General features: G+C 34.9%; 1 protein-coding gene across 1 annotated transcript in view; it reads left to right on the top strand.

Annotated features, from left to right (window-relative positions):
* Positions 1 to 4,679: 4,679 nt before the first annotated feature.
* Positions 4,680 to 21,070, top strand: part of LOC143222061 (kyphoscoliosis peptidase-like) — a 71,793-nt gene continuing 55,402 nt past the window's right edge. The window contains exons 1-2 of the mRNA XM_076447916.1: positions 4,680 to 4,927; positions 13,110 to 14,101. Coding sequence (XP_076304031.1) covers positions 13,115 to 14,101 — 987 coding nt within the window. The 5' untranslated portion in view covers positions 4,680 to 4,927; positions 13,110 to 13,114. The remainder of the gene's footprint in view (positions 4,928 to 13,109; positions 14,102 to 21,070) is intronic.

Here is a 21,070-nt window from a genome sequence, read left to right as displayed (position 1 = left end):
AAGTATAGCAAATTTTCTACTCTCATATTCTGTACAACTTCCCTTACAAATACAATCCATTGTATTTAAAATTATAATTTTATTTCCTTTTTATAGTTGTGTTTGGACCCAGTTAATACACTTTTGAAGGTTAATAACAGTTTCACGTTCTTCTTGGGATATGCTATAGTATAACACTTGTTTCTTGAATCATGGTCATGAGAAGGACTACCAACATAAGTTCTTAGTGTATGGAAATTATAAACAGAACAAAGGTGAGAAGACAAAGACAATCTTTCAAATGTGGCACAAAACCTTCAAAACAGGATAAAAAAAACTCCAATCTGTAGCGTCTTTGAAATAAGTTCAAAAGATAATTCATGTACTAATTTTTCTTCTCCACATTATCACGTTTATGAGAATATAAACTGGAACTAGCGTAATCGGGTTTGGTCTTAATGATTTTCTCATGCCGTTTGGCATTAATACAATTTAATTTTCAAACACGATTCATCCTTCACTAATTACATTAGTTTCCTTATCACTGTACTCCGTATTTAATATAACCTGGTCAATTATTATTATTTGTGGAATACTGTATTAACATCTGTATAACCCAGAACATCCACTTAATTAGAACCTTTCTTACCAATAATTTGAGTTTAGGCCTAAAGTGTATGAATGTACTATTTGAAAATATATAAAGTAATAAATTTGTTATTAAACATAGTTTTTGGTTATCAAGTATTGTATAGACATTGAAGTTCAAAGAAGACGAGTTTCCAGCCACTTGCTATATTTAATATCTCTATACTAACATAACGTTGCAAGCAACTATTGATTTATATTCAGAATTGTTATTTTTCATACATAGGTACAGTAAATTGTCTTCCTAATCAAGGGTTTTCTAAGCTGACATAATTTGCAGCTAAAAAATAGCATTGTGCATTTAAAGGAATAATTTATGATCGCGTTATGACATCGAAGCTTGCACCTGCTGCGTGAGGTTTCCTGAAAAACAATCTTGAATGAATGTAAGTCTGACTACAGATCGCTTTAATACGCGGGGTTGTAAATGACATATTTACTGTTTTTCAGACACAAAGCCATTTTGATGAATTTCTTAAATACTTAAACGTGAGAGTTATAGTGGAATGCGAAAGGAACCTTGTTGGTATACAATCGGTAAAGTTCTTTTTTTATTATTTGGTGCGTATCAAAAACCGATTTTTTCCATGACCTTATGAATAGTTTAGTAGCTTGTTTTAAAATTATTTAGAGTAAGTTCGGTTAAAGTGCTTATGAAATGCTTATACACCGATAGTATATTAAGAAAAATCAGTGTTAGTCCTGACCAGAGTTCATTCACAGATGGAAATTAGATGTCTTTTGAGTATATATTGTTACGTATTATAATTTATTTCGGATGAGTCTCCGATTTATCCTATTACGTTAAGTTACAGATTACTATTTCAAATAACTTGAAATTTTAATTTGAATCCAGTAGTTAATTAATTGTTAATATTTATCAAATTTATGTTATTCGCCAACAAGATCGATACACCATTTTCTCTTTTAACACATTATATTTTAATATACAAACAAAAAAAAAACAATACAATTTACAATAACGGTTATTACAAGAGTTTGACAAATCTATGAACTATACTGAATATTCTGTTTGTTCTAGAACTAAATATTTTATCGATAGTCAAGGTTCACGACGAGCAAATTAATCCTTAGTTGATATTGTCACACCTCGTTTTAGCTTACTAGCTTGGTTGGCCTTGTACTAGTTACAAGCGTAAGCTTTCGCCAACGACAATATCTAATGTCCTCGTAGAAATACTAACGTCCGAAGTTAGTTCACTGAAGTAGAACGGTTTGTAATGTTTGAAATCTATAAATGTTCCTGGTCCAATTCTGTAGCTTTCCTATTATTAGATGTAGATCATAATTATAACTTCCTACGGCTATAGCACACCGACTGTACCTGTCCAATAAAATACTACTTTTGTTCCTCGGCGGTTCAGTTTATATATATCAATCACACGAGACTAGAACGTTCACAAAAATTCGCTTATAACAATACTGTTAGTCACTAGTATTATATACACATCTAGTACATTGTTTATTCTTACGCACAAGAATATTCTACAAATTTCGAGAACAAGATGGACTTGCGCAACACACAGTGAAGAATATATGTCAAATGTCAAAATAAACAAAAGCAAAACTATACAGGAACAAGCGTAGCCACTAAAATAAATGTACAACAGTAAACCCATTACAATATAACTAGACTATGTTTCAATTATTTCAAGTATATGATACCTTAAAATAAAAATCTCATTTTCAACTCCATTAAACTTAAGAATTCATCAAACACAACATACCCTCTCGGTAACACATTGGCTAATGGTGTTAACTTTTTGATAGTCAGTAGACCTGACGCACTCGAGAGGCCATCAAACATGACAGGTGTAACACATCAGCTAATAATGATAACTTTCTGATAGTCAGTCGAGCTGACGATGAGGATTTTCGTAGGTAACACTTGTTAATCAGAAGCTAGTAACTAAATTTATACTCTTTATGATGTAAGCTGGTTCGGTTTTCTTAGATTATTAAAAGACAAAGTCTTGTAACAGGAAGTCCGCGACGGTCACAGGCAGTGGCGTAACTATAAAAGATGGGCCGCATAAAAAATAAATTGCTTACATGCACTTATTTTCCTATAATTGTATGTCTTTTTCTTTGTCGGAAATTTTAAAGATTGTTGGGCCCTTCGAGCTCTCTTTTGGCCCTCTCCCCGTATTTTCAGGGACATACTTACACCATTGGTCCTGGGGAGTTTTGCAGTATTTTAACTTTGTAACAAGAACTAACATTCGTCTGGTGTGTGAGAGATTTCGGCGAGGAAGTACGTTACTATAGTTTCTGTCAAAAATGAAATAAAAAATGTCTCTTACTCAAAGTTTGTTATCTACGGTCTTTTGTTTAAAGTTATTATGAAACTAAAGATTATCTTATTCAAAGCTATAAAGCCTGAAATTATAGACTACGAGTGTTTTAGTGAAAGCTATGTTGTAAAAATGAAATATTGTTATCACAAGTGTATCACAGCGTTAAAACTAAGTTTTTAAAACCTGGTTTGTAAATGTCAAAGGTTTTGTTTACTAACTCTCATGTTACAAAGCCAAACAAAAGTTGTTATTAAAGCACTAATACAAATAGTTTCACTTAAAACATTACAGTAATACTAAAAGTGATCACGCCTTATTATGTTATAAGTCTGAGAAAAAAATAGTTTGCTTACACTTTTTTCTTTTCCTTGACGACTTAAACACTCCAGGTATGTTAGGAGTTGGGTGGTGCTTCCGTAAGCCAGTCGGTGTCCGTATAGAATGTGCATATTCGACGACGGGCTTCGAACTCACGATTCTTTAATAGCGTGTTCAGTGCTCTAACCTGTGATTGAACAAATCGAAAGAAATAAAACTGCATAGGCTTCTACCCGTTGCCCTCTCTGGTCAGTTAACAGCATCTCACAGCCCACCATCCATGGTAAGTGATTAACAGTCACATTTATAACGCATTAATAGTTTAAAGTGAATTAATATGAATCAGGATCGTCAGCGCTGAATCTCAGAGCTCTACCATACATCCAATCAGGGCCTTAACTGAAACGTTAAGAAGCATTGCTCACAAACTGTACATTTTTTGTGCAGTTAAATATTAAGAGATTATTAGCCGAATGATTTGAGGTAAATAAAGTACTATTTCCATCAAATTATAATGCTTGCATCAACCTAATAGGTAAACAGCAGTTTCTTCGGTTTTGTTGTTTAAGTCTTACAAAACTACTATAGCATTTACTGCATATAAGCCTATGGAATAATTTTTATATCATGAATACTACTAATTTTAATTGCGAGTTTTTATTCAAAACGCAATGAATAAAAAAAAAGTAAACTCACCACTATAGCTTGTATAAACTTCCAGAATGAAAGAAAATTCTTTCAATAAATTGCAAACATACATGTTTATAGAATCGAATAACATAAAGAACATTTCATTAATAGTGGCACAACCCGTCATCACCAGAAAATAATAAAATTGATTTGTTTGAAGTTAAACATAAAGTTATACAATGGGCTATCTGTGCTCTGCCTACCATGGGTACACAAACCCAGTTTCTAGTGTCATTATTACACATCATTTAAGTTTATTTAAACAACTGAAAAAAGTTGAAATGAGTTATGTATATATATAGTTTCGATTTTTGTTTCCTGTGTTTGTTTACGCGTAGGTTGTTTCTCTTGGCACGCTATCTTATTTTCAAGAAACTGTCGTGACAAAGTTTAAATTTATAATATTTTAGAAATATTTTACAGCCTTTATTGTATTGTTGTTGTGAAAGAACAGTTGTAAGTGTTCATTAATAAGAAGGCTAATTTAATATATTATGCAGCAGAAACCTGTAGTTTGAGCTAACCTCTTGGAACTGGAACTTCATCTACACAACTTCGTTTCAGACCGTCCCAGTTTCCAGTTTTGATCAAACACAACAATGTTGTCTACACACTTAGAAATAGGCCTTATGAGTAATGCGCAGTCGCGTCACCATAACAACATGTAACACAACAATCCACAATCATGGTTATGCATGTCCAATTCACGTGCCGGTCGAAGAGATGTTTCACTAGCCACCAGATAGTTAAAATTGGTGAAAGTGGTGTTGGTGGTTTTTCTTACTCTAAAAAGATTTCACCAATTATGCAAAAAAGGTAACAGAAACATGCCCGAATATTTGGCCTTTACACTCAGTCTTCTACTGTCCACATAATAATGTTAGAAGTTTTTTTGAGAATTGTTACCTCGGAAACTTTTTTGTGTAACTAGAAGCTTGTTGAACGAGGGAAAACTGGTTATCGTATTTAAGGAGGTAGGTGCTCTACTCTGTCCACGCGGATACCCAAAAATAAACCTAGCGATCTACTAACCTGCTACATCTCACTTTTCAGTCTAATTTCTTTCGAAACTTTGAACTGAAAATCTTTGTTATATAATGCTTCCTGTAGTTCTAGTTAGCCACTGAACTATTTTAACACAATTATTATTAAAAATATAACAGAATAATTATTCATTAACGTTCCTAAACTTTTTTCTAGATTTGGAAAAAAAACAAACGAAAAATAACTTACAACAGAAAAGAGAGTCGAAAGTGATAAATGTATTTAAATATAGATACTAATCGTTCGTTAAAAGCTTAATGTTTGTTTAAAGTTATAATAACTAAAGTGGTACATATCACACAAACACACACATAAAAATTAGTTTTAGAAGTCAATTCGCACGAAATGTCTTGATTTTATTGTTTCCTACCACGAAGTCATCCAATGGTCTTTCTGCATTTTGTCCACTGGAGGGAAATGAACCTTGGATTTTAGCGTTCTGTGTCCTGAAACTTACCGCTGATGCACAGGGGAGGGAAAGATATATTGTTAATTAATCTGTGAGGAATTTATCATTTATAATAAAATATGTCATCACGGGCCAGATGGTAGAAACTGAGATATGCGCAAAGTTCCTTGTTTTTGTTTAAGAAAGAGAGCAATGAACAAATGGTTACATTTCTGAGAAAGAGCGAACTTTTCTACGTTGTAGAATCTTTAAATAAAGTTAAATAACCTGTGCAGTGTTTTAATCAGTGTTATTTTAATATAAACCAGATTCCCGAACACTGCTGTTGTGACCTAAATTTATATAACATTTTACTTAATGTATAAAATAATTCATTTCATATTAAATTTAACATAAATATTTTACAAGAAATTCAGAACAAAAGATAGTCCAAAAATACCCTCAATGAAATAACATAAGGCTAAGTCAATTATTCATAAACCTAGTGATCTGCCAACCTGTTACATCTCACTTTTCAGTCTAATTTCTTTCGACCTTAGACCTAGATAGCATTTTTAGAGAAAAATAATCCTAAAATGTTTTAATTAGATTCTACAATATGCCTAGTTTCAGTTTCTGCAGAATGCTGATAACGTAAAATCAATGACTTCGAGTTTAATCCCACCAGTTTAATATTTTTAGTTATGTTTTTTCATAACGATCTAAATATTTAACGCAATAACCTTTACCACGCCTATTCCAAACTTTCAGATCTGAATTGTAAAAAAGCTTGTATTCTTGTATACTTTTATAATCCAATGTTCCGTTCCAACTTTTATAATACTTTTATTTGGTATTTATATTTCCTCAAAATACCAGTTATGACTGAATGCTAAACCTAGTCACAAAAATCGGATTGGAGTCCTTAGAGCACATCCAATTACTTTTATTTTATGAGACTCACTAGAATATATTTTATTTATGTCATTATGGTGAAAATTTATTATTGTTAATATTATAGTAGATATCGTAAAATAAATTCGTCTGTAGCAAAGAATATGAGTATATGTATATTATTCTTTTTTTTCTTAAAACATTAGTACGGATTTCAGCACTTAGTTCTAGAGAAAACAAAGTTTCCAACCATCAAGTATCCCAGTCTTAGAGAGTGCATAGCACGTTCTGAAGTTTAAGCCCAAGACATGTGTTTCCGTGTATGGATAGCGTGGTGGATAATTCATGAACTGGTTTCAGCGTTCTCTCTGAAATGTCGGTCATACATAGAGATGTAGACGTCGAGGATTATGGTTTCTTCCTCCGTACGAATATAAGTTGCCTGACGTTGTGTATAAAATTATTTGCTTTTCGTCTGGTGGTCACTTGTCTAGATTCGTTAACTTGTGAAGCAAGAGTTATTTCATTGTTTTTACAAGACATCTGCATATCATTTGAGGGGTATATTTCTATAATTGAGTATAAAATGCAAATATTAAAGAGTTGCTTCACTTCTATCGTTTAAAAAAGGACATACTAGAGTACAGCCATCACCTGTTGATAACTTACTGTGATTGGTTACCATGCAACTAATCAGATTACTACACCAACATAAGGCTTATAAAAGTAAAGGTACTCATTGTATTCCCAGCACCGGCATAATGGGCACGCTAATGGCTCCAGAGATAGAAACTCCAGAAGACAAACATACAAATCACAATTTGGGCTATTGAAAGGTACTCTATGTAACAGATTTAGTCAAAATGTTATGTTGCAGTAGAAGATGTGTAGAAATCGAAGAGGGTACGTAAAACTAATGCTGTTGATTATAGAAGCAGTTGATTTGTAAAGCCCACATTCTTCAAAATTGGTGCTCAGTAATACAGAACATGTTATGACGCGAAACACAACGGTCCAGTAAAGATCTAGCCAATAATTTAGTTATAAATAGACGTATTCATGCTGCTTCCAAAACAGTAAGACACATTGTAGCACTGGATGGCCCCAGTGGATGGATATTTCACTGCCAAAAATCCAATATTTATGAAAGATAAACCAAGTCCAAAGATTGACTTGGGCATGAGGCTTTAACCAATGAGATTAGCAAAATGTTTGGGCATGAGGCTTTAACCAATGGTATAAGCAAGGTTGACTAGGGCATGAGGCTTTAAGCAATGGGACGAGCAGAGTTGGAAGAGGGTGTGCCTTGCAGATGAATCTCAATTCTAATTAGTCGACAGAAATTAACGATGGTTTATTCGATGGCAAAGTGGAGAATGCATTATATCTAATTTACAGCATTGTATGCTAGGGGACAAACACAAGTAAGTATGCGCTGTAACTGAGCCAAACAGTGCGAGATCGGAACAAATTTGTACGAACCCTAACTTCTAAAATATGCATTTAGACTGTTATCCATCGTGTCATTCCCTAACAAACAATACCTATTGTGCAGCAATTTATTTTCTCTCGAAAGAGTGATCTCAAGTGTGCAGCAAATGTGATGAAAAGATATACGAAATAAAACAAAAAGCGATTTATAGAACATTATGGATATGAATGTTATTATTATTTAATATTTCACTGACATATATTGGTAACTTTGTAGCATTATAAAAACAATGTACACTGCCATGTTTAAAGGAAATACAAAATACTAATGCATTTTAGAGCTTATTTCTTCTTTTCTTATATATGTTATGTAAGTAGAATGCTCTTCACACAAATGTGTAACAATATCCACAGGTGTTCGAAAATTCTTAGGGATTTTGCTAAGATTTCAACGTAATTGTCTTTTACGACTAATTTTTGTTGTTGTTGTTGCAAATGTGTGGACAAACGTCTTTACAGCTGGCTGAGACGTCTCAGGCATGAGACTCAGTCTAATTAATGTTTTTTTTTCAAAGCAGAATGCACAACACATTTGATTTAGTTTGAAGTTTACTGATTTTATCTTAGAAGTATGGATTGAAATTTCGAAACGAGACCCAAAACTCGAGCGCTTTTGAATAGTTTACTATTCTTCTCGTTTCGAAAAAATTACAACTTTTATAATCCTGTGTGCTAACTATTCAACCTGGATTCAAATTTCGAGATAGAGATTGTTTCTAAGATTGCGGTGAAGTTACTATTCAGGTCGCTATTCTGATTAATTTATCATTATTGATTTTTTTATTTGTGTTTGTACTTGCTTTTAAATCAAAGTCACAATGGGCTATCTGCTGTGTCCATTGCTGGAAATCGAATTCCGAATTTTATCATTATAAGTTCACAGATTTACTACTTATCCACTGGGAGCTTGCACGCGTATTTCTGAGTTTTCTGTCCCCCGTGGCACAGCGGTAAATGTTTAGATCTGCAATGCTAAAATCAAGGGTTCGATTCTCCTTGGTGGACACAACAGATAATCCGATGTGGCTTTTCTATAACACACACACTGATGTTTTATAAACTCCAGTTGATTATTAAATGCACAAAAGTGATTATTTTCTATATATTAGAAATAATTTTAATCCTTCCCTATTTTCAGCCTTTTCAGTTTGAAATTCATTCCCACATCTCTGTTTCATTGTGTAATATATATACACTCAAAAGCACATTTCACATAACTTACAGTAACCCCTCTATCAGGTATCTCTTAGAAATAAAGACCACGGTATTCATCATTTAATAATTGGTCTAATACATAGATTTTGCACGAACTGAATTTATGTTTTTTGTCAAACAGGTTTTTGTTGATTTTTTTAAATTAAGCAGAAGCTGCACAAAAGGCTATACGTACTCAGCCAACCATGGGTATCGAAACGCGGTTGCAAGTGGTTTGGGTCCGCAAACATACCGCTGTGCTACTGGGGGTTGTTAGAAAGGATATTCCAGTTTAAACTAGTTTTAACCCAGGCTAAGAACACTCTAATGGGCGGAAAACGTCATTTAACAAAAGAACAAAGGACTGAAGTAGCTAGAACAAGAAACACGAGACCACGTGTTGCTGCCATGACAGTGAGGAAACTAAATAATCAATAAGTTGGAAAAAAAATAAGTACATCATTATAGATTGAAAGAAAACATAGTATTCTTATATACCGCATGAAAAAATATACTTCAAATACTATATTTTGAGTGGAGATTAATATTTATCATTGAAAATAAGCTTTGATTCTTGGCACCGAATTATAGTCTGAAGTGTGTGAAGACCAGTAAAGCGAGACACTGGCAATGATCTGTTAAATTCGTACGTACAGGTTTTATGTATTTTAGTATAAAGCTACACAATAGACTGTCTGTATTCTATCCATCACAGGGAATCGAACCCCATATTTTTAAGTCCTTACAAATACGGTTAACATACCAGGAAACCTTTCTAACGGAATCATAGCTGTTGGGAAAGATGGACGCAGTTAACTTTTACAGTAGATGTTAGAAGAAAGGCACTTGGGAATAAAGCCCTTATCAAATTAACGAGCTTCTTTTGTCCTTCAGTAAGTGTAATTCCATGTGGTTAAACATTCAAAACGGATGTGTGATTTGAAGATGGTCTCAGAGGGATGCTGAAAAGTGTGTCTCGGAACTTAAACAGAGTAAAGTATATATTCTCGTTAGCTCAGGAAAATACTTGTTGTAGAATACATAACTACAGGGATGGAAAGGAACAAACTGTACAATGAGTGATTATTTCTAAAATAGTAGAATGCTTTGAAAGCAAAACTATGGGCATGGATCAAGTGTAGCTGTTTTCACGATAGTAGGTCACCAATCACCAACTACCAGGAGAGTCGTTAATTATGTCGCAACAGCTATAATAACATACACTAAAATGTGGTCGATCTCCCCAGCTACCTGGTTGCTATATACTTCATGAACTCAATACGTTATGAAAAATAACGTATATATGAAAGTTATCGATTAGAACATTCATCCAAACAAAAAAACAAGAATAGCAGAAAATGCTCAACCAACGCAGGAGCAGATGAAGGATTCCTGAAAGTGAAGAACCCATAAATAACTCCTCTCCCTCTCTTCCACGAAAAGTAGCTGATATAAAATGTTTCTAGAACATTTTTTCATCCTTTGTCGCGTATTTATGGTTACATAATGTCTGTGTACTTGCTGTGTGTGGTGTTAAATTAATGCTGTGGTTGCAAGCAAATAGAAGAATGCTACAAAAAGATAAACCTGAATTTTAAGTAAAGAATTTTCCTCACTCGTCATCGCAATTAATTAGGATACGATTAATATGGTATTAAGAATACGTGTATTACTCACTTTCGTATAATAGGAACATAATAATAAGCTGTAAGGTATCTAATTCATACTTTTATCCCATTAAGGTAATGTGTTAGCGAATATCAAGTGCAGTGCAATATGTATATCATACGAAGTCTGTTAAAAAAATACGCGGACTGACGTCATAAAACAAAATGTACTTTATTTAGAAGTTACAGGTCTGGGACTCCTTCAAAGTACTCTCCTCCCCAACGCACACACTTATCCCAACGGTGTTTCCACTTGTTGAAACAGTCCTGGTACGCTTCTTTTGTAATGTCCTCCAGCTCCTTCGTCGCATTTGCCTTAATCTCAGGAATCGTCTCAAATCTTCTTCCTTTCAAGGGTCTTTTGAGTTTGGGGAACAAGAAAAAATCGCAAGGAGCAAGGTCAGGTGAGTAGGGGGGTGGGGAAGAACAGTGATCGAGTGTTTGGCCAAAAACTCACGAGTTCTGAGGCACAAATTTCGCAGCAACGCGGTTCATCTTCAATTTTTCGGTCAAAATCTCGTAACAAGATCCAACTGATATCCCACACTCTTCATCAAGCTCCCTGACAGTCAGACGTCGATTTGCCCGCACCAGGGTGTTGATTTTGTCGATGTATGGGTCGTCAGTTGACGTGGAAGGACGTCGAGGACGCTCATCATCTTCAATGGACTGTCGACCATCCTTAAAACGTTCATGCCACTTGAAACATGCCGTACGCTTCACAGCAACATCACCGTAAGCCGTGTTAAGCATAGCAAAAGTTTCAGTCGCAGATTTTCCAAGTTTAACACAGAAATGTTAGAAAATGTTAGAATAAATAATATTCATATATTATTTAAATATGAATCTTTTTTCACCCTGTTAATATTTATATTTCACTTCTCTAGTTGTACCATTCTCACCGTTAAGTACGAAAATAATATGATGTATCAACACTATCAGGTCCCTTGACAGTCTTAAATATCTCATCAGATCCCCTCTAATTCTTCTTTTATGAAGAGAAAACAATTTAACATATATTAATTTCTCCTCGTATAACAATATTTCCTTTCCAGGTGTCATACTAGTAGTCCTTATCTGAACTATTTCTACCAATTCAATTTGTTTTCAAAGTTAAAGAACTCAAGACTAAAAAAAAATATTCCAATGGTGCTTTATATTGTAGTATAACACATGGAATGATTTTCTTTATATTGTAGTATAACACATAGAATGATTTTCTTTATATTGTAGTATAACACATGGAATGATTTTCTGAGCTTGTATCTAATGAGTTCTGCAGTCTTCTGATAGCGCACGTGATTTAAAAATGTAAGGAACTGAACCATTTTAAACATCCATGTTGATTTTTCCTCTCGGCAGTTGTCGCTTCTCAATTTCTAACTATTAATAAGATATTATTATTACAATATTGCATATAATGCTGTTTTCTCTCTGTAATTTTAACATTAACTGTATTTTAAATATTTGTGATATCATTGTCTCGGCGTATTCCTGAGATTCCATGCATTTACCACGCTGTTTTAGTGATGAAACGTGAATGAAAAAGGAAGCTTTGAAGTGCGTGTAAATGACAGCCTGTGGTATTAGACGAAGGACTTCACCGACACTGGATGTAGGAGCTATATTGTGGTCGACATACGTTTTTACTTTAACTCAGAAGGTCTTATTAATTAGCATCACATACGTTTACAATCCTGAATGAAAATTCATTTTAGGTTTAAATGAAATAACATTTAAGGAAATAAACTTACACCTCATTTAAAGTTCGAGATCAGTTAAAACATGAGATCGTTTTTGTTTCTTCAAATAAATTACGTTAATAGATAATCTGAAACACAAAAAATATTGAACCACGTGCTTTTTGTATCATTGTAAGTAAAAAAAATGTGCTGTCAAGGAGTTTAAGGAAATTGATCAGAATAATTAATAACTCTTTTTTCTGTTAAACTGAAATTTATATTAATTGTTTGTTTGCTTTGAATTTCGCTCAAAGCTACACGAGAGATATCTAAACTAACCGTCCCAAATTTAGCAGTATAAGATTAGATTGAAGGCAGCTATTTATCACCACGCACCGCCAACCTTTGAGCTACTATTTTAGAAACGACCGTTACCTTACAATGTCTCCATGGCTGAAAGGGTATGACAGGGATTCGGTAAATCCCACTATGCGTTGATAAAACAGTAGCCCAAGAGTTGGCAGTGGGTAGTGATGACTAGCCGCTTTTCTTCTAGTCTTTCACTGATAAATTGTGTACGGCTAGCACAGATAGCCCACGTATAGCTTTGCGCAGCATTCGGATCAAAACACAGTTGATTTTAGGAACAGTTTTATAAGACGAAGCAATTTAAAATAGATTGTGCTGAAAATAATCTTAAATGATGATGTTCTTAAATATATTAATTATAATTATCATTAATTAAATATATTTTCTGAAATAAGTCATTCATATTTACTGTGTTTTCTTTATATAGGAGACATGGGCTGTGGATCAAGCAAACATTCTCGAGTTGTGTCACCTTTTAGTAAAGCTCTGGTACTGCCACATTTGGCATGGGCAGGAAATAAATCAAGCCTAAAACCTATTATGCTAAAGAAAAGGCCTGAAGGGCTGCTGGTTGATCTTGGCATTCAAGTTGAACAAGCATTTGAACTTGTTGATACTATGACTCAAACAGATGTTGCTTTGTACCCAGATGAAGAGTTCGAAGACTCATGCTTTGGAGATTCCCAAGAACCTAATATATCTGACGTTGAAACTCAGACTTCGGTTAGCACGCCACCTGGCAGTGAAACTGTGAAAAGTATAAAAGTACAAACTGATTCTCAAAAAATCAATTTAAGAAGAAACCGTTCGGACAGAAATTCTCAAACAGAAAGCAAGATATCAATTGATATTGGTGTACAGGCAGTAACCTCCAAAATGAGCCATTTTACTCAAACTGACCGCCAGCCATCTTCGAGACTGGGCAGTGTGCAGTCCAGCGGAATGAGCTCGACACATACCTCTGGCCGTAAGACCGCTATGTCCATCAGACCAAACACTTTAACTAAATCGAACTTCGAGCCTCAGACGTACTGCGTTTCAGAAGCTTTACCAGAAAATACTGACAGTGACACCAAGGTGTTATATACTGTTGACATGACGTCACCTTTTGCTCACATAGAAAGAGAGCTAAACACTTCTTTTTCAGCTTCCAGAAATCATCGCACCAGAAAAGGAAATATTCATGAAAGTATTGCAAGACTACTGGAAGATGTGGAAGACACTTTTCGATACGATTCAAACTTAGTAACGAAACTTGGCTACAAGTGTTCAAAAAAGACAGAGACTGCTGTTCAAACGGATAATGACCCAATCACAGATGAAGCACCTGAATTTGCTGCCCGTCCTCCACCTTGTAAGAAAAAAGAGATGATTCCCAATCCTGCAATATTTCGAGAGATGGACCAGTATGCATTGCAGGTAAGATTTAATCAATTATCGCTTCTTAAAAATGTTAACGCGACAGCTATCATTTTCAAAACACACACTTGCCATTTGTGATAATGTATTGACAAAGGTTAGTTTAGTATATATATTGGTTATAAGGGAAAAAATACATATTTTCTTTCTTCAATCGCCCTTTCCATCCCACGCTGATACAGCGGTAAGTCTACAGACTTACAACGCTAAAATCAGGTGTTCGATTACCCTCTGTGGACACAGCAGATACTCCAATGTGGCTTTGCTATACGAAAACACACACACCCTTCTATTTGTATGTACATTGCATAAATGTGTGAGTGTCCTAGATGTATTTGGAATTGATAATTGCAAATAAGTATATATAAATATGTCCGAACACGTTTCTACACTGTTTTGCAATTTATCTGAAAAGTAAGTCATCAAACAAAAATAAAGCGGTCAAGAATGCCAAATCGCAATAGAACAGATGGCTGGGAGTATAAAGATGTAGAACAAGGACTAGGTTTGACTGCTAATTTTTTTTTTTTAGTGCAGTACGTTTTGACCTACTGCTACTTTTATCTATCGCTAATTGTTTGTTTGCTTGTTTGTTTTTTAATTTCGCGCAAAGTTACACGAGGACTATCTGTGCTAGTCATCCCTAATTTAGTAGTATAAGACTAGAGGGAAGGCAGCTAGTTATCATTGCCCTCCGCCAACTTTTGAGCTACTCTTATACCAACGAATAGTGGGATTGACCATAACTTTATAACGCCCCCACGACTGAAAAGACGAGCATGTTTGGTGTGACGGAGATTCGAACCCGCGAACTACCAGATTACGAGTCGACTAACTTAACCACCTGGCCATGCAAGACCCTATCACTAATAGTTATGTGAACTCCTTATACATTTGGGTGATTGCCACGTCCATTATTTACTGTGGATAAAAGTGGGTATTAGAAAAGTAATATCAAAAATAAAACCCGAACCAAATTAAACTTCTTTTCTACGGTACAATGTGGATCACTGAAATACGCACTTTAGTAAACCAATGAAATTAAAATAAGTAACAACTAAACTCGGTACTGACATACACACAAAAAATATCCGGTCGAATTTCAAATAAGCTTCTTGCTCGTTTGTTTGTTTTGAATTTCGCGTAAAGCTACTCCAGGGCTATATGCGATAGCCGTTCCTAATTTAGCAGTGTAAGACTAGATGGAAGGCAGCTAGTCATCACCACCCACCGCCAACTCTTGGGCTACTCTTTTACCAACGAATAGTGGGAATGACCGTCACATTATAACACCCCTACGGCTGGGAGAGCGAGCATGTTTGGCGCGACCGGGATTTGAACTTGCGACCCTCGGATTACGATTCGAATGCCTTAACACGCTTGGCCATGCCGGGCCGAGCTTCTAGCCTTAATGAATGACAAACGTACCTGGAGACTTTGAGAGATAACCATGGTCAGCTTACGTGCAAATGTTGGCTTGCTGCAATTGCACGTCGATTTTGTGTCGTCTAAAAAATCGTTAATGGAGGACAATAACAAGGAGCACATGTTGTCACAACAATCACTCGCAAGATATCATACTAAATCCTCGTAAGCGGTCTTTGTATTTTTATATTTATATTTAATATCAATCTTATGAACTGAATGAACCATTTTTCTTTTTCACCAAAGTTTTGAAAATCCAAAAGGTTAAAATTATTCAGAAATTGATGAGTAATTGTGAAATTTTGTTACGTTTTAGAAGCGTTTTATTAGGATTAACGCCCCCCGCTAGTACAGCGGTATGTCTCCGGATTTACAACGCTAAAATCATGGGTTCGATTCCCCTCGGTGGGCTGAGCAGATAGCCCTATGTGGCTTTGCTATAAAAAACACACAAACACACAGTTAGGATTAATTGATTTCAGTTATCATCTCTCAGTTTACTTTCATTTATATTTTATTAGTTGTATTTTAAATCTCTTTGTTTCTAACTTAATCTGCTTATTTTACAGAATTTTGTTGAAGTCTCTGTAAAGAGATAAAAAATATAAAATCATTTTTTCTAAATTTTGTCCAACTATTCTTTCCGCTAATTTCTCGCGGATCTTAAGTCATTTCAATTATGTAATGCTAAAAAGAATTTCGTTGAACGGTTATTTACCAGTTTTAACACACACTTTTTATTAGAATTAAACCAGAAATAATGGGAAATTGAGTTTATTAGTATTTTTATTTTCGCTTGTAATTATTGTAATTAAATAGTTTTGAACAAACAAGTTATACCATTCGTTTTGCTATCAAAATATTTTGTCATGCAACAACAGCCCTGATTTAAAAAAGGAAAAAGGAAATATTTTATTTTGAATGGAATATTTCCACAGCTAATTAATGCTGATAATATGTTACTAGGAACTCAACTCACGAGCAGTTTCAAGCATAAAAGAAACTGTTTAAAGAATCGATGAGAAACTCTGTCGTTAAGTTTATTTATTGTTCACTCACATCCACACAATGCGTTTTTGTTAGAGATCTAATGTTTGGTATTATAGGTCTTCACACTTACCACGAAGCAACCGGGATGCAATAAGTTTGTCTGTTTTTGAATTTCGGGCAAAACTGCATTAGGGTTATCTACTCTAGTCGTCCCTAATTTACCGTTGTAAAACTAGAGGGAATGCATCTAGTCATCATCACACACCACCATCTCTTGGGCTACTCTTTTACCAACAAATATTGGGATTGACCGTCACGTTATAACGCTCCCACAGATGAAAGGGCGCGCATATTTAGTGTGACGAGGATTCGAACCCGCGCCCCTTATATTACTAGTCGAGTGCCTTAACCACCTGGCCACGCCAAGCCAGAAAGCGATAAGAGACAGTGATTTGTGTTTGAAATATTATAGTTATTGAATTATAAAACTTGAAAGTCATCATGTTTTTAAAACGTATTTTGAGTTTTTAAAACAAAAAAGCGCATGCATTGACGGAACAGAACTTGCTGTAACACTAGATGTGGTAAAATTCCTTTAGATACAAAACTTGTTTTAACATTAGATATTGTAAAGTTTTGTTAAATACAGAAGTTGTTTTAACACTCGCCATGGTAAAGTTCCCTTAAGTACAGAAGTTGGTTTAGCACCTAACGTGGTAAACTTCCATTAAATAGAATAATTGTTTTAACGCTTGACACGGTAAAGTTCCATTAAATACAGAAATTGTTTTAACACTCGACATGGTAAAGTTCTCTTAAATACATAAGTTGCTTTAACACCAAACGTGGCAAAGTTCCGATAAGTACAGAAATTGTTTTAATATTAGACGTGGTAAACTTCCTTTAAATAAGGAAATTGTTTTAACGCTTGACATGGTAAAGATCCATAAAACACAGAAATTGTTTTAACACTTGACATGGTAAATTTCCGCTAAATACAGAAATTATTTTAATGTTTGGCATGGTAAATTTTATTAAATAAAGAAATTGTTTTAACGTATCAAAGCTTGACATGATAAAGTTCTGTTAAATACAGAAATTGTTTTTACACTTTACATGATAAAGCTCCGTTACATACAAAAGTTACTTTAAGTTACTCGGGAAAGTTCCTTTAAGTAATGTTTTTAAGTCAGCAAAGCTTTTAAGAATAGAATTACGTGGAAATAAATTTTATTGTAAGATATCGTCCATAACGTTCTGTTCTAATTAAATGTTCGTTTTAAATATAAATATATATTGCGTTATGGTGAAATGTAACAACTCAATTGCGACTTTTTCTTTCCTTGTACAGATTTTGTAGATTATATGTTTGTAAAGACGTTGAAAAGTAGATGGAGTGTTGCGTGACAAAAGAAATATGCCTGTCGTATATGAAATGCTTCACGTTCTATTGTAAACTCCAAATATCCCAGAATGAAGGCAATAATTATGGGAACAGGGTCTATTACTACATGATAGTAATTTCTTACAACTTTTCGCTTCTCTTATAAATGAAAACTGCATATTTTAAAGTAACAGCAGAAATTCCTATTGTAGGATGTATATCGTAAGAAAAGATAGTGATTTAAAACTTTCTAAGACCGCAATTATGCATCTATACACTTTATTTTACCACTACAAAGAAAGTCTGTTATATATTGGTCCAAAAAGTTTAAAAACAGTACTTTAATTCACCTTTTGACACAAAAGCTATTAATATGGACAAACTGTAAGCTGTCTTAATTTTGAGGTTTCCATAAGCCTTACAATTTAGCTTGTACCAAGGAACAATAACAGTTCATCTGTTTTTATACTGTAAGTGACTTGACTTTAGTATCATTTAGAGACATCAGAAACCTGATCATAGAAGATGTATAAGAAAACATTTCTTCGTTCCTGAGCACCTTTACTGCTGGTGGCCACTAGGAGAACAGGATCAGGATGTTCAGTTTAATTTATTAATTGTTTGGTTGGTTTGTTTTGTTATGAATTTTGCGAAAAGCTACACAAAGGCTATCTGCGCTAGCCATCCCTAATTTAGCAGTGTAAGACTAGAGTAAAGGCAGCTAGTCATCACCACCCACTGCCAACTCTTGGGCAATTTTTTATCAACGAATAATGGGATTGACCGTCACATTATAACGCCCAACTGCGGGGGATTCGAAACCGCGACCCTCGGACTAAGTGTCTATGATTGTTTGGAATTAAGCAAAAAACAACACAATGGAATATCGGTGCTACACTCACCATGGGTATCAATACCTGATTTCTAGCGGATTTTCTATATTCAGTTTAATTTACCTTGGCTAAGTTGGTTTGCTTGTTTTAGAGCAAAGCTACATTGGACTATCTTCTGTCTTCATCGCAGGAAATTGAACCCAGGATTTTAGTGTCGTAACCCGTAGATCTACCACTGTCTCATGTCAAGTCTGTAAAAATGTGAGCTTGATAAATTGTGCATTTGTGTATTTTCTTTTTTCCAAAGACTGGCGCTGAAAATGTAAGAAATAATTTTTAATTTTTAAAAGTTTGAAGAAAATTGAGAGTAAAATGACGATAAGTCAAAACTGGTTTAATATTGAACTAATGAAAAACATGGCTGTTGGAAGGTGCAGTTTTATGACGTTCAATATCGGAGAAGTAGAAAGAGGTAATTTAAAAAAAAAAAGGTGCTTGCAAGTTTTCTCAATATTTTGAAATGCAACACAATGAAAGAAACTACCGTTATAAATGAGTTAAAAAGTTACAAGCTTTTAAAACGACTCATTGTCATGGAAACTGTAGAAATCATAACTTCTCATGACAAAGACAATTCTAAAGAGTAAGATCAAACAACAAGAGGATCGTATGGTGTGATCCAGCCAGTAAAACGCATGGTGTGATCCAGCCAGTAAAATGCATGGTGTGATCCAGGCAGTAAAACGCATGCTGTGATGCAGTTAACTAGTCGATAAGAGGTGCTGCACTTGTTGATTGAAGTGAACCCAACACATGTGGCCTTCCCATAGCCGACAAAAAAAAAGAAATTAGGCACTATGGATAAGAAGTGACGGTATAATGTGGGTCAGTATTCACTGTTTTGCTGTTGTTCCAAGGTTTCAGGCACAGCTAATTTCTCATCGATGTCAAATGAAAATGATAAAAAATTGAAAAAAATTGTCTAAACATTCCAGTTAGCAGATCGTCTGAAGACACTTCAGTAATAACTCAACGCAGAAGATAAGCTAAAAATGAACCAAACAGTCGAACGTTACATTGAGCTGTTAAATCGAGACAGCGACGATTTTCGACTTTCTTCATAACATATAATCAACTTTTCTTCTTCAACTCTTCATTGAAACGCATTACTTCAGCATATTTGTAGTTAAGTTGTTAAGCCACTGAGTAGTACGTGATGGGAAAGTACAATTCATTTCGCTACTTGACAATCAGGAGACATCACTTTCAGACGATTAGTTTAACATGTTTTGAATTTCACTCAAAGCTACAGGAGGGCTATATGCGCCAACATTCTCTAATTTAGTAGTGTAAGACTAGAGGGAAAGTAGCTAGTCATGACTACCCATCAACAGCACTTGAGCTACTCTTTTACTAACGAACTGTGGGATAGTAAAGAAGGCTTTGTAAAGACACTGTTGGGCGCAAGAATGCAGATTCACTCACTAGGAAGAAAGACACACAAAAGCTATGATGACATTGTCTTTGATCCTAAATTTATTGAGAGAGTCCAGCGATTACAGTCACATAGGCACTTTGATCTATTTCCTAACGGCCCGGCATGGCCAGGTGGGTTAAGGTGTTTGACTCGTAATCCGAGGGTCGCGTGTCCAAATCCCCGTCACACCAAATATGCTCGCCCTTTCAGCCTTCGGGGCGTTATAATGTGACGATCAATCCCACTATTCGTTGGTAAAAGAGTATCCCAAGAGTTGGCGGTGGGTGGTGATGACTAGCTGCAGTCCCTCTAGTCTTACACTGCTAAATTACGGACGACTAGCGCAGATAGCCGTTGAGTAGTTTTGTGCGAAATTAAAAAAAACTGAACCAAGAAAACAGGAACATGATGACACTGACCTCCAGGTCGTCTTATAAGACAGCTAGACAACTAATGAAGGAACCTTATGACGAATTGTAAGCCATCTTGTTGAAAGTGGCTAACATAATTACGAAAAGGGGTAATGGAACACACGTGCAAGAACAAATTAGTATCTTCTTTTCCCAACACCCATTTCGTACTGAGGGTTATGCCGATGTTTTTCACTGTCAACAACCAAACAAGACTGGTTGTGCCGGCAACAATATCGATCTTGCACGAAACTACAAATATTGGACTTGAAGCGAGCTGTGTGTGATATCGTCTCAAGTAAAAGCAAGGAAATTTAAATTGTCATCATTTGTTATACTGTAAAAGTTCCTTAGGTTTATTTAGTGTTTGTTTGTTAGCTGTTGCTAAGCGCTAAACTACACAATGGGATATGTGTGTGCTTTTCTTATTGAGAGCATTAAAACCCGATT

The sequence above is a fragment of the Tachypleus tridentatus genome, chromosome 8, assembly GCF_004210375.1.
Source record: "Tachypleus tridentatus isolate NWPU-2018 chromosome 8, ASM421037v1, whole genome shotgun sequence".
Taxonomy (NCBI): Eukaryota; Metazoa; Arthropoda; class Merostomata; order Xiphosura; family Limulidae; genus Tachypleus; species Tachypleus tridentatus.
Note: the sequence above shows the minus strand (reverse complement) of the source record. Positions and strands in the feature narration are given on the sequence as shown.